Source organism: Echinops telfairi, unplaced genomic scaffold, assembly GCF_000313985.2.
Source record: "Echinops telfairi isolate 266 unplaced genomic scaffold, ASM31398v2 ScPeMD7_20;HRSCAF=75, whole genome shotgun sequence".
NCBI classification, from domain to species: Eukaryota; Metazoa; Chordata; class Mammalia; order Afrosoricida; family Tenrecidae; genus Echinops; species Echinops telfairi.
The window spans coordinates 12,927,436-12,942,311 of NW_022103917.1; the positions used below are offsets into that span (position 1 = coordinate 12,927,436).

A 14,876-nucleotide genomic window follows, 5' to 3' on the forward strand; every position below is an offset into this window, starting at 1 on the left:
CCCCCTGCCTGGGCTGCGGCTCCTATAGGAAGGGCAGTGCCCTCCCATCCCCACCCACCCCGACGCTGGGCTCTTCCCCTCCCCTCCCCTCCCCTCCCCCGCCGGCAACTTCCTCTTCTTCCCCGTTGGGCCCTGGGCTGCGCTGCACTCTCCGCCCCAGTTCGCAGATTTCCGCCCACCTTCCGCCTCGCCTCGCCTCGCTGCAGCTAGCGGGGTGCTCTTCCCCCCTCGGGTAGGAGTTAGTGAAGGTGAGCCTCATGAGGGAATACAAGGTAGTGGTGTTAGGGAGCGGCGGGGTTGGCAAATCTGCCCTGACTGTGCAGTTTGTCACCGGGACTTTCATTGAGAAATATGACCCCACCATTGAAGATTTCTACCGCAAAGAGATCGAAGTGGACTCTTCTCCCTCCGTGCTGGAAATTCTGGACACCGCAGGAACGGAGCAGTTTGCTTCCATGAGAGATCTCTATATCAAAAACGGCCAAGGTTTCATCCTGGTGTACAGTCTGGTTAATCAGCAGTCTTTCCAGGTAACCAAACCCAAATCGTGTCATTTGTTCACCGGGAGTGGGGGGTGGGGGGGTGGATCCTCTCTGCTCTGCTGGTCTTGCAGTGATGACTCCGTTTTGCTTTTGAAAGTTAAGACGTGGGGCGTTGGGGAGGGTTGTTCCTTGCGAGGGAAAAGTCTCCGGTTGTTTCAATAGAGTGTGCTCAAGTCCCAACTGTCAAGAAATATTGCCGAGGTGTTTGTAAGCGGAAAAAGAAACAGGTCCGTCTGTGTGCATGTTGTCTGGACTAGAACCTTCCCAAGTAGTTCGTTTCCAAATCAACAAGTATGGATTGACGTGCTGAACAACGACGACAAAAACCGCGTTCTTTCCCTGATAAGATCAGGTCTACAGAGCACATTGGAAAGAAAATGATTTGGCGCCCATTATCTAGTGCCTAGATAAATCCTCCGCGGCTGCTTTTCCTCCCGCCCCAGCTCTGTTTCCACCCAACTTTCTCAGCAGAGCGAGTAAATCATACCGTAGTAAGTGGAAGACCCAGAAACCTGCCTTCCAGGCATTGTCACTTCCTGACTTCTGGAGTTTGGTATAAAGGTTCTTTGCTAATTGAGAAAATTCCTACCCAGAATGAACAACCAGCAAGAAAGCATGAGTGGATCCTTTTTTTTTTTTTTTTTTTACAGTTAGACCAAATTGTTTCTGGCAACACTGACTATATTTATAGAAAATATGTAGATCTGGGAACGCGGAACAAGTGCAGATCCCTCACTGGCTGGGTGGCCAAAATGGAGGTGGTCCAATTTCTTAGGAAAATCTGCCCAGTCCTTCCTTGGGAGAGAGACCCGAAGGTTTAACGCTATTTTAAGAGATGTAATAAAGGTTGCTATTTATTCCTTGAAAAGAAATGACCTGGTATCGAGCCATTGTATTGACTTTCATTGACTTAGGAAATGGATATACATATATATATATTGCATTTAAAGGTATGCACTGAAGGGTTGTTTGCTTAAGAGACAGTAAGTACTTTGGCCAATACAACTTGCTATTTTCACTTTGTTTTGTATTTTAAATTTAAAGTTCTAGACTGAACTTTCCCAGTAGCCTAAGTAAGGTAGCAACTTCAGAATTTTTGGTGAAGTGTTAAGTTCTGGGTAAATGAATCAGCTGTTAGGTCCAAACTAAAGTTCGTTTTATGTAGGCGTAAGTTCCAAAGCAATCATATCATAAAAGCATTTCCCCCCAGAAAGTACCAAAGTACTGAAGGTGCTATTTGACAGGCGTTTTCTTTCTGAAGAGTTCTCAGGAGATCCGTTATATTCTATAAGCTGACTCTCATGAGGCTAGAAGTCTCTTGAATTTTTGGTAAGATTTCCATTATATCCACTTCGGTTACAGACATAAATAGGGAGTGGGCAACTGTGTTATCATTTCGATACAGATTTCAACTCCTTTGATCCCAAGTGCCATAACTCTGGATTCTTAGCTGAACTTGGCATCTCTCTTAAGGCCACAGGAAAAACTTCACCCAGAAGACTGAACAGATAGCTACCATTTTTCCCCTAAAGTTCCCAGTCCCCATTTCCCCCCTCCATCCCTCATGTGACTATTGCATGTATGCTGTAGCTACTCCAATTGAACACATGTTTTATATTACAGTCAAACCTTTTAAGTTATGCAGAACCCCAAACTGTTTTTGTAACGTTACGATTAAATCTGTAATGTTCTCTTAAGTCAATGGCCCCTGCTCCCCCAACCCCTGCCAAAACGGAGGCAGCTAGAGAATTGTTTAGGTTCTCTTTGATTATTTGTGGCCTTCATTGGCGTGGAAAGTAGAAAAGGGAATACACGTGAAAAAGAAATCACGTCATGCAAGCAAAGAGTTAAAAAGGACAGTGTGACTCCTTCCTGCCTCTGGACTCCCTCCCTCTTCAGTGTCCTCCCTGGAAGTTGCTCACTGTTCATGTGTATTTACAGGTGGTTGCTTTCCTTGGGATAGCGTCAAATTGCAAGTGAAACTTGTTATCGCTCTTAAACTTTGGTCTTCTAGGTAGTCGAAAGTGTTTTGCTCCAACATAAAACACTTTTTTTTGTCCTCCAGCCCAATGGAATAGGAATACATAGGTGCTGCAGCCTGGTGCTAGGGTCGCAGGTGTTACCAGGCGTGATGGCTTGCAGGCAGGTTTAGGGAGATGGCAGACAGCTTCACATATGAAGAGATTAGTCCTTGGGAGGGACCTTACTTTTTAAATTAGTGCTAGGATTGGAAGGCATGGTCACATGAGGCCCAAGGTTAATATGTAAGTCTCTGTTTTTAAAAAATATTCCGGACATTAAAACAGCAGGTAAGGCCTGCAGAATTCTTTTAATTCCTATGTCAGAAAATAGTTTGCTCTCTCTTCGGGTGCCTGGTTTTATTTTGCTTTCAGCTTTATATACTCACCAAGGAATGTCTTTTCTTGACATTTTATTCTCTTGAAATTATACAAATAGCATAATTGTTTTCTTTTTCTTTGTGATTGTTTGACTAGGATATCAAGCCAATGAGAGATCAGATTGTCAGAGTGAAGAGATATGAAAAAGTTCCACTAATCCTAGTAGGAAATAAAGTGGATCTGGAACCAGAACGAGAGGTTATGTCTTCGGAAGGCAGAGCTCTGGCTCAAGAATGGGGCTGTCCGTTCATGGAGACCTCCGCAAAAAGCAAATCAATGGTGGATGAACTTTTTGCTGAGATCGTCAGGCAAATGAACTATTCATCGCTGCCCGAGAAGCAAGATCAGTGTTGTACAACTTGTGTTGTCCAGTAAAAGAGAACCTCAATCATGGCCATACCGAGCAGGTTAGTGGTGGATGGTGCCCTGGGGGTCAGGTAGTGCTCTGGTTTTGAGCAAGCTCATGAAAAAAAATGGTTCCCAATAACACAGGCGGCCCCTGCATTACAAACAAGTTCCATTCTTAAACCTATCTTTTAAGTCAATCTGTACGTAAGTGGCAACAGTTAAGCCCAGTTCATATCTAACATCAGTTAGTCAAATATTTGTCTATGCAGGAAAAAAAATCAGACACTTCCAGATCCACTAAACTCTCTCTAACTTATTACGCTAATAATAATAGTGCTTTTTCTGCACGTAGCAAAGAAGCTCTCAGCTGTTATTACAAATGTTGAATGTAATCAGGCTTTAATGGGGCACTGGTTCGTATGTACCTTGGGTGTTCGTACGCTGGGGGCTGCCTGTAGTCAACATTTTCCTTAGCACAAAAGTAGTCAACCTTCAGTGCCGAAAATGCCAAAAGCACACATAAGGGAAAAAGAAGGTAAGGAATTGCTTGTCCTCCTATCACCAAGATTTCTTTCTTTTGCAAAATGAGTTGCTCTTTTTACTGCTTGGCTCCCTTGATAACATTTCTCTGAATGACTTAAATGATAGTACACCTTTTCCTGTCTTGTTGATTTAGCATCCAAAATGCATAGGGCAGCATTCAGTAATCATTTCAGAAGATGATTAGTTTTGTTTTCCAGGCTTCTATATCCTAGGCTAGAGAGCTGCTGTAATTGAAATCTTCAATTTACTAATCACCCAAGTGTTTGATTTAATAGGATGCTCATTTAATCACGTTCATCTGTGCTTTGGCACTGGCGGGTTTTAAAGTGACCTCTGATAGTAATAACAAATTATGTTCCTACTACCACGATGCACCTTGAATATATGGTCCAAATTAGAATCTGATTGAATCACCTGCACTAGGAGGGACCAGCGTGAGTGCAAGAACCATTTCTATCCGTGTGAATAATAAATATTTGCATTGACAAGAGCAATAGCAAAGACCTCGAACCTTTCGTGGAGTGAAATAAATTTACGAAAAGCTTTAAGGCAGTGAGTGTTTTTTTTTTTCAACAGTAAGGTTATGTAATCTTGACTCAGGATTGAAAATGAGATTCTTTTATTCGTATCCTGATCTTTTAATCTTGATTGTCATCGGACTGGTCGTCTCATTTAAACCGTAACACTTACATGATAAAACAGCCAACAGCGAGGAAGACTGAGAAAGCACAGCAAATGTCAAGCTAGCCTGACAATCTCAGGAATGGAATTGATCCTTTTGAGCCAAGGGCAGCAGGCATTTCAGATCAGAGCGAAGATTCCGAATCAAAGGCCTGGCTCTATATTCGTTCCCTGGAGCAAGGAGCAAAGACTAACTAACGGTCCCAAATGAATCTTTTCAGACTTGGCCTCCCTTTGAAAATGACAGATGACAACGATGTTTTGTTCACAGTGGTTTCACTCATTGGCCTTTTAGCATATCAGAATATGATGCGATCTCACTTGTTTTCTTAGGTCTCCTGATAGCTCCTATCTTACAAAGTCCCTGCTCAGGCTCTTGAGTTGTCAGCATCACGGTTGTTGGGTAGCCCTTTGGAGGCAAATGTAGGAGATCGAGTCTTGCTTCTGTCACCTCTCTTTTCCTGTAAGCCAGTTTCCCATCGCATCAAGTTTAGTGGCGATTGTGTCATATCACTATGCTGCCTCTTGACACTTTCTAACCGGGCAGATGACAGAAGTGCCCATGTTTTCATTTCGGTTTGCTCCTACACAATGTCCGCAATTTTCTCCTCGTCATTAATAGACACAGCTGTAGGCGGCAAACAGAATAAAATGGATCTCGTCCAGATAGAGGGTCAGCTGTGTCAGGCCAGGTGACAAATGGAGCATTTCTAAGGCAGGTTTTTTTGTTTTACTTTCTTACTCTAAGTTATTTCTGAGTTTATTTCGTCGTGTAACCTGTGTTCTCAATTACCTTTGATACATTTGCTCACCCTACAGGGATAGGGACACAGTTTTCTTTTATGTCTTATATATACGTATATATTATATATTTTATATATCTATATGAAACCGGCTGTATTTACGCCTTCCTCTTTTGGTAGTGATTCCTATACTAAAACTCGAAAATATTATGAAGAGCAATAAGTACTTATCTCTTGAGTAATGGGACATATTGCCCAAGTGGTGTTTCATTCGCTTGTTTTGTGTTTCTGTCAGAATACCCAAATGAATGTGTGGGTCTTCAAATAAAATATCTAATCAGCTGAATTCCTGATGACATTACAGGGAATTCTTGGTCAGTGTCCTTTTTCTTTCTTTCTTTTTTGTTACCGTGGAGCCCCGATATTTTTAGCCAAATAAGATGAAAGGGATGTGTGTGGAAGTCTGTAGTCTGAGGCTGGGAGAGCTGCTTGCTCACTATTTACAGAAAATGTAAGCAAACAGGGTTTGAACCCTGTATCTTGACCCATGGTGCTGTGAAATCTCTTTAAGTTCCAGTTGAGAATAAAGGTCCAACAGACAGGTCAAGGTGATTTGAGTTTGAGAGATGGGTTTCCTTACTAGTCAGAAGAATCCCCAGTCCAAGTTAGGAATAATACAACTCAGAGAAGTCAAAGTCTAGGCTGGCTCAGTGGTAACTGATTGCTCTTCGTTGATAGAGGAAAGGTACTCACACGCTAAGGATCACTTCTGATAATTCCTCACACTTCTTTCTTGCAACTCCTCTGTTTGCATCACCTGTCCTTTGCCCAACACCTGTTTATCAGCCTGGCTCCCAGGATTGATCGTTTCCTCACCTTTCACCCGGCCCCAGGCAATTATCTCTGTAAGTTTGGAGGCTTGGCCAGATTCTTTCTGCCCTACCTTCATGCCTGGCTTCCTGAGGAGCTTGCCAGCAAGGTGTTTGAAGGACGTATTGTACTGCGCTGGAGCAGTAAACCCTAAACCCAGGTTGGTACTGTAGCCTCTTTGCAGTTTAATTAATGACATCCTAACACATCCTCTGTTTGGTTATCAATAATTGGTAGTGGGCTGCATTGGTCTATGTTGTGGAGAAAGACAGATGTTTTGTTAAGAAACTCATAATATTCTCAAAGAAGCAAAAGAGTTTGGGGGAAAGGAAAGTCTGCATTTAGGTCGAGCAGGGTATCTCACTGATATTTGGGACAAGATCATTCTTTCTTGGGGTTGGCGGGGTGGGTCAGCTGTCCCGTGCATAGTAGAATTTTTTAGTAAGAAGCACGTGCCTGATCCCAGTAGATCCCAGTAGCGTCTTAACACCACTACAAAACCCACACTATCTCCAGACATATTCATGTCTACTGGAGGACATTACCGAGACCTTAAACAACGTGTAGCACTGGAGGGGTTGGAGTAGATTCCAAACAAAGGAATGGCAAGAAGGAGCAAAATCAGACCCAAAAATATGCAGCAGGGGAGCCTGTGTAGCACAGGTTAAGCGGTCAGCCAAAAGGTCAGTGGTTCAAACCCACCAGCTCCTCTGGGAGAACGATGTGGCAGGCTGCTTGGAAACCCTGTAGGGCAGTCCTGTTCTGTCCTATAGCGTCACTTTCCATTAGCATTGACTTCAGGAGAGTGGTTGTAGGGAAAATTGACAATTTGGTATACATTTTAGGCAAATTGAGTTTTTTTAAAGATCATTTTTCTAGGATTCCTCTATCTCCATCCAGGGCAAAAGAGGAAGTCTTCTATGAGATTGTATAGCATTTTTTCTCCGTGTATTACAGATTGGGTTCTCCCAACTAGAGTAAATGGTGCATGAGAGTACCAAACACCAGGCATGGAACTGACAGAACAAAGGTCATTATTTATGTCAGCCCCAGCTCATTGTTGATGTCAGCCCGAAGAAAAAGGGAGATTCTTGATTCAACACTAGCACATCATTTCACGTGGCAGCAGAATGCCTGGGAGGTTAACAAAGGCTCTGAAAGGCTTTGCCATCTATGAATGTCATTTTAGTCTAGCCGGACTTACTATTTCCACACACAATGGAATTGATTAGCATTTTCAAGGTTGTTTTTTTTAAATAAGTAAAAGAAAAGTGGGAGTCAGAATTTTATAATCTTTTAGTTCAGTGTTTACGTACGTAGGGTGTGCTGGAAATTTAGAGAATCTGCAGGTAAACTCACATTGTACTTTAAAATGCTGACATTTTCATATCCAAGTTAAATATTAATCATATCAGTAACACATTCGGGTGGAATTCTGTGGCGGACGTTCTAGTTTCGTTAGCGATCTTTGTGTGTGTGTGTGTGTGTGCGCGCGCGCGCGCCCTGCCCTAGTTTATATGGGGATAATAGCCGATTGGAAATGCTCATGTGTTGTCCACCACACATGCTGAGGCTAAGTGAAGCCTTATGCCTTGGAGTCCTTGGTTGGAGCAGGAAGCAGGCTGGAGGGGGTGGGGGCGCAGCCTGTGGAACTACTGTGGACCTGGGCAGAAGGAAGAACAGCTGTGCTGTCCTTTAGGCCTTCCCTCATTCTCTCCTCACTCCCACCACGTTCAGGCTTTGAGACGACGTAGTGAATAAGTACCTAGTTAGACCTGCTCTGGGTATGGAGGTGTCTACTGATTGGAATGACTCTGAAGATCTACTCCCTCTTTAATTGCTTCCTCTTAACCTCAAGATTAGGTTTTTATTGCAGAATGAAGTACGTATGATCCATGCAGTTTTACTCCATTACCTCTCTGGCTCAGAATGAGCCATCAGTAGAATTAGCAACAATTGCATCATGGAGTTGGCGCAGTGCCACCAAGGAAATATTCTAGCCACCCTACAGGGATGCTGCTCCGTGTGGGATTAGTTCTCAGCGGAATCCTAAAGTTCAGAAGATAACGTCCCTAAGAAAAAGTGACGTCCTGTCAGCTGTTGGAAAAGCGTATCTTACCATAACACTCCCACATGCCTTTGATTACCCACTGTCTTAGGCATAGCAGGTTCATGAAAAGCGAAAATCCGAGTTGAGAGCAGTGGTCCTCCACTTGGCCCCGTTCCAGACGAGCTATCAGGGTCTTTTCACAGGGCTCACCTTGCTGCTTCCCCTTGGCGGACTCACAAATGAAAACAAAACCCAGTAAACCAACAACAACTTAACTGCCCGTAAGTCAGCTCTGACGCTTCCCTAGAGGACAGTAGAACTGCCCCTGCGGCTCTCTGATACTGTCACTTCTTTAGGAGAGGACAAAGCCTTACTCTTCTCTTCGGGAGCAGCTGGTGGTTTCGAACTGCTGACTTGCATAACCACTACACCTCCATGGCTCTTCTTAGCAGACAGGGTCATCCTATTTGCAATCCCGGAATGGAGTTCATTAAATGGATTGGGCTTGCCAGGTATTTAGGAAGGCTGGCAGATAAAATCAGTAGTCTAGCCTTTTCCTTCGAGGACAGACACTGGCTCTCCTCCAAGCATGGTTTTAGCGCTGTGTGAGCGCTCCCCAGCGTCGCTGCAGTGTTTGTTCCCCAGCGTTTCATGGGTGATAAATCCTAACTCCGTTGCCAGTGAGTTGATTCCAACTCATAGTGACCCTTTAGAGGGTTTCTGAGACTACATCTTGACGGAAGTCGGCACCCTCTTCCAATTCGCAGCTGGTGAGTATGAACAGCCCCATGCTTAACGCATTGCACCACCAGAGCACTTTTCATGGTGGGTAGGTGAGCCCAGCTTGTGGTTTTTGCTGAGCCCTTTTAAGGACCTCATCCACCAGACCCCAATAATAAGCCTGCCGACTATTATGCAAATTAGGATGGAGAAAGGAAACAAGATATTTAAGCGAAACACAAACTCTATCAAAAGAATTCCAGTCTGGTGTTTTACTAACATAATATTTAACTTGGATATGAAAATGCCGAGTAAATAGTGTGAAGGGGAATTCTCTTAACAAGTCCATTGGTTGAGTCCTGAAAAAATCCTCTATCTGAAAACTGGCAAAAAGATTCGAAGCAATTAAGATTGCATTTATATTTGCTTTACAGGGAAGGAGAAAGAATGCTAGTAAATTCCACTGTATTTAGAAATAGTAAGCCCAGCAAGGCCAAAAAGACATTCATAAACCGCTCAGCCTTTCAGGAGCCTTTGTTGATGTCGCAGACATTCTGCTGCCCTGTGAAGTGACAAGCTAGTTTGGAATTAGGAATCTCCGTTTTTCTTCAGGCTGACATTCAATAATGACCTTTGTTCTTTGGGTTCTGTGTTTGGTACTCATGTGCCAATTGACTCCACTTGGGAAACCCCAGTCCATAATTTCTTGAGCAAATGGCTCGGACAGTTCTTTAATTATTGCTTCTTATTCTCCCATAATAAAATCTAAGTTGCATAAAAGTAAAAACATGAAGCCAAACTCTTAAACCAGAGTTTGAGTAGGAGCTTGCAGAGTGAAAGATTTGATGGAAATGGTTTGGTCTCTAAAGCAGCAAGCTCTATGTTTACAGCCTATGTTTGTCTGCATGTGACGTCCTGGACTTCGAAAGTACGAGTTCAACCTTTAAGAACATGGGATTAAAAAAGATTTTTCTTGTAATGCATGGGTGTGTCACACTGAACATTGTGCTGTCGCCACATGGAGCGTCAACAACTACAGTTCATTTTCTTTCAAATTCTGATCAGGGCCGCAATCCCTTTCGCAAGATTTGCTTTTGCACCAGGGTTTATCAGTGCTGGGAATGATCATGTATTAGTCCTCTCAAAGTAACCAAGATTGGTCTCTTTAAAAGCATGCCTAATATTAATACTGTTGAGTCAAAGCCCAGCTGCAGTGACCAAATAGCCCCCTGGCTTGGGAAGAGCGGAAAGTGACGACTGTAGGTTAGGGTCAGTGAGCTAGTTTGTCGTCTCAGTGGTTCTTTTGGCTAGAAAAGCAATAAGAGGGGCTTGACTTTCTCACTTTGATGTCTAAGTAATCAGACCATCCCATTTTAGAAGCCTTCATTATGGAAGAGACCGAAACAGATGTGAAAATCCCAAGTGACTCATAATAGTTTATTTTGAATCAAGGTAGATTAAAATTGATAGCAATCCTAATACTTCAAATTAATTGAGGGAAGTCTAGTCTGAATTACTGAAAAGTCTTCGCAGTGATTAGTGTATATATAATGAGATGTTTATCTAATGAAATGCTACTGTGTACAACATGTAGGCTTGTAAATTCAAAGTAAATAAAAAGAGATAAAGGCCCATTAGTCCAGATATCAAAGACGGTCCTGAGCCTCCAGAAATGTACAAAGTAGTTGAGGAATGAAGGTAAGACCCGACACTTGAGGGGTCCATAGATTTTACAAAGCATTTTCACATCTTTTGTGATATTTACAAAAACCTTTTAAGGAAGGTCCCTTCCCCCCATTTTAATGTTGAGGAAACTAAACTTACCCAAGTTAACAAAACACATCTTCTAATTAGTAATTTCCTTTCATGCAAAAAGCGGTAAAAAAAAGTCTTGATTGAAAGAAACATGTTTCCATAGTCGTTTATAAAGAGAGGGAATTTTATTCTGTTTGCCCTAATGCGTTTAGAGGGCAGAATTTCAATAATAATTTCCATCATTTTAATGTTGTAGCTGCGAATGAAATTCCTTCTTCTGTCCTTTGAACACTGCTAGAAAAGTCGCTGCCTGAGGAAATTCAAAGTAAGCATTTGTAAGTGTGAGAAGAGCTGTTAGGAAGACCCAAAGTGGCTTGACTTGGTACTCTTGATGTGCTTTCAACGCCTTGTTTTTGTCAGTAGTTCATATTTTTATCTTTTATATAAAAAACACAAGTAAATGTCACCTCTAGAAGCAGGTGGAGAGTGTTGAGTCTGAATGACGGATCGTGTAAACTTGGAGAGAAAACAAATCTAGCAGCTGGAAGAGCAGAGACTTGGGGAGTCCCAATTGGGTACACTGCAGTGGTGGGGAGCCAGTCCAAAAAGAGAGCAGGCCCGAGTGGGAAACTTGAATTGCTGCTGTCACCTAGCCTTTAGCCCAAACGGGGCCACCAATAGGTGCTCAGTATATAGGTCTGAAGTTAAAACATCTATTGCTTGTTCTCAATATTTAAAAACTTAAATTTTGAAAATGTAGAACATATTGGGAACTTAGCTCATAATTAGTATGCATTTAATTCTAATCACTTTCTTCCCGTTAAAAATAAGAAACAAATGTTCAAAGTAGAAGTAACATTCGTCACAATTTTTGTACTGTAGAATCTTTAAAATCATTAAGGCATTTTTATTACTGTATGAAGCATAATAGATGTATAAAGTATACTTATGAAAAACAGCAATTTTACACACACTGTATGATAGTGTATGGAAAACATGACTATGTCTAATTTTAGTGGCTTTTCAGCTTGTAAAACGTTATTTAGATTGATGGAGGATACAGCGAAATGCCATCTAAAATTTTTTTAATTCTGGTATCACTTGTGTGTGTGTGTGTATCTGGATGTCCATCATACCATTGTATAGTATAACCCATGTTCCCGCATTTTTTTACCTTCGTTGCAGATAAAACTCAGAGAAAATTTGCACAGATGCTGCTTTGGAGAACTTGACAACCTGGGTTGCAGAACTGAGCCTTGGTAAACCTGTCTCTATTACAGCATGTTGCCATACATCTAAGTACGTGCGTAAGGTCCGTGGCCTTCAAGATCCATTGACCTCTAAAACAAGAATGCTTAGCACGTTTACCATATGTTTAAAATCTGTTCTTTATCAATCAGTCCTTTTATAGCTTTCTAAGTTCTTACTGATGGCTAATATGCAAGGGTTAATTTTTAATATTTTAATTGATTTCTTTAATCAGCTTCTCAACTTGTATTTATTAAATACTCAAACTCAGTATTACCTACTCAATGCCTTTTAAAAGAAAGTTATAATGGAGAAAAAAATTGAGCCTTAAACAAATGGTTACTTCTGTATATTACCTCGCACCAGTGCTTCATTCTGTTTGTAAAATCTTTCTCCTTAAATGGTTGGTTAATACTTTGAGACTGTGTTTACGTGTGGCAGTGTTGTGAAAAGAAACTCAAGATCACATTTTGCCTGTATGAATGCAATATCCCTTTTCTTCAAGTGCAGTTTGTGTTATGTTTTTGTAATTAACATGCTCTGAAAGCTACAATTGATATTTGAAATAGATTGCAGAGCATTTAGCTGAAGAGTGAAGCATTCTGTTCCATTAGGTTTTCACATGTTTTAATCTCATTTACAGCATTGAATTGCAGCAGTAACATTTTCCTTTCTGTGAAGTTCTAAATTTAGTTATGACCTACTTAGCGATGCCTTTGAAAAGGGATATTGTATCCATGGTAAATTAATTGTATACCTAAACAGAGATAGCTCAACTTTGCCTGTCAGGCTTGTAATTGACATCTGCACATGTAAACAGACTTCAAATAAAAGCATATACACTTTCTTTTCTTAATATTTGTCCTTCTGAATACTAGTTAAAGCAATATTGGTTAGCAGTTTCTTGCACTATCACACTTGCTTTTTAGTTATTTCTCAAGAAGCATGTTCGTAGTAGAGACAAAATCCGTGTAACAGGAGGGAGAATGGCGCCGTCTCTGGGCAACTTTTTTTTGCAAATGTGCTTCTGATAGCCATTGCCTTCCGTGTTGTTTACCTAATCAGCACATTTTGTCTGAATACTTGAACATTTTAACAGTAACACAGGTATAGAAGTAGAAAGGAAACTTATAAAGAGTAATCATTTGGTTCAGTTTTAGCATTATGACAAAGAACGAGTGCTTTTTTCTAGCAACGATTTACAGTTTTTGTAAGTCTGACAGTATTGGGCTGGTGGGGTTTTCTTCGGTTTTAGTGGTGTGTTTTTCATTTGCAGCCGTCAGTAACTGCAGCGCCCCTACTGCACCAAAGTTTTCTCGTTTCGGAGCCCAGCTTTAGTTATTTGAACATGCTTCTAAATAACACAGAAACAAAACAAGAAACCAAAACTGTACTTTTGATCTCTAATAATAGCTCAATAACTTTGTCAAGGAAAGCTCTAATATATGCAGTGTTGGTTTATGGAAGGGTGTGGCAATTTAAAATTTATATTGTGTGTGATGTTCCAATAAAGTGATATTTACATTCATGTGATTTATTGGTCAGCATGGCCATTAATTATTGAGTAGAAATTGATTAAACTTTGATTTCCTTTTTTAAAATCGTGTTGCATTTGATTCCTGATTAAATTCCCTCAAAGTAAAATCTTGTTCCTCGATTTGAATTTTATGGCGAGATTATAAGGGTGGAGACAATGGAAACATTGTTCCTTATTAATAAACTACTTGAAATAAGCACCTAATTTAAGTTTGCACCTTACTCTCAAACTTCAGCCCAAGCCCTCAATTCGAAGTAGGTGAAGCGATTATGGGTCACCTTTACAGCTGTATACAATGATAAAGGAATCAAACAATTCATGATGATGTACATTTTGGCAGTTAATTGAACATATATATATATATACACACAGTATTTCTTTCCTATGAGTAATTTTCTCTCCCTTCCCCTCTCTCTCTCTCTCGAAAGAAATTACAGTGTTCATTTTCGTTGACCTCAGCAACAAATTGAACTTGAATTCGCTTAGGATGACAGGAATCAAGGGAAAGTGGTTTTCAGGTGGTTTCTCCAGCACATTTTAAGAAAAGGGACCAAAAGTTATTTTAGCTTCCTCAATAGATTGCATGTCAAGTTGATTATTAGGATAATAAATGAATATTAAATACAGTATATGTCTTGTCTTTACTATGGCATTTGTTTAGGAGTTCTTCAGATCACTGCAGTAGGGCTCTGCAAGTAAAATCCTGTATCCTGTTCATGGATCTAATGTACTGTAACCTTCTCGGTGAAAGGTGAAAAATCTGAACTAAAAAGAGTACAAACATTGAACAATGACCTATACAAATTTGTAAAAGTAAAATTTTTCCAATAGATTTCATTCTTGTCATTTTGTAAGACGACCCTTCAGTCCACCTGTTTGTAACTTTTTTAATAAAATAGACATCTGTATTACTGAAGTTGTTTTTTTTTTAACTTGGTGTATTGCATCTTGTACTAGGTTTCCTAACTTGTAAATCTCATTCCGGTAGTTGAACCTCTTTCTTTGTTATCAAAATGATAATATGCATCGCAGTACATGCTTAAAGTAACATTTAAAAATGTTCAGTTGTTTCGGTGGTCACCATCCTGGTATATGTGGAGGTGGGGGGAGGGTGGTGCTGTGGAACAGGATATTTTCCAAAGGAAAGAAGCATTTAGAGTATTGTATGAATTCGAAATAAGGGAAGAGACATGGCTTTCTAGACCTGTAAACTGTTAGAGGTTCAGAAACCCCCGGCGGCAGCTATCCCCTGGCCTTTGGGGTTGCTATGAGTTGGAATGGACTTGATGAGAGTTTTATTTCTAATGAATTAGAAAGGATAGATACATTGAAATAGACAACATAGATGACTTGTCCTGTATGCAGAAAGTAGCCCAATTGTAGGGCTTTTTGGCTGGGTATTTTGTATGTGTAGGAGATTTCAGGCAATATTAAACAATA

At 40.9% G+C, this 14,876-nt stretch overlaps 1 protein-coding gene across 2 annotated transcripts; it reads left to right on the forward strand.

The window, feature by feature from the left end:
* The first annotated feature begins 93 nt into the window (after positions 1–93).
* RAP2C (RAP2C, member of RAS oncogene family) lies at positions 94–14,347 on the forward strand. Of its 2 annotated transcripts, XM_045288373.1 has the most exons (4): positions 98–248; positions 370–530; positions 3,038–3,348; positions 11,837–14,347. In XM_045288373.1, exons 2-3 carry the CDS (start codon positions 456–458, stop codon positions 3,314–3,316), a joined length of 354 nt encoding a protein of 117 aa, XP_045144308.1. In that variant the 5' UTR covers positions 98–248; positions 370–455; the 3' UTR covers positions 3,317–3,348; positions 11,837–14,347. The 2 variants fall into 2 exon arrangements, with proteins under 2 accessions (XP_004715432.1, XP_045144308.1); XM_004715375.2 differs by having other exon boundaries at positions 94–530.
* Positions 14,348–14,876: the final 529 nt, after the last annotated feature.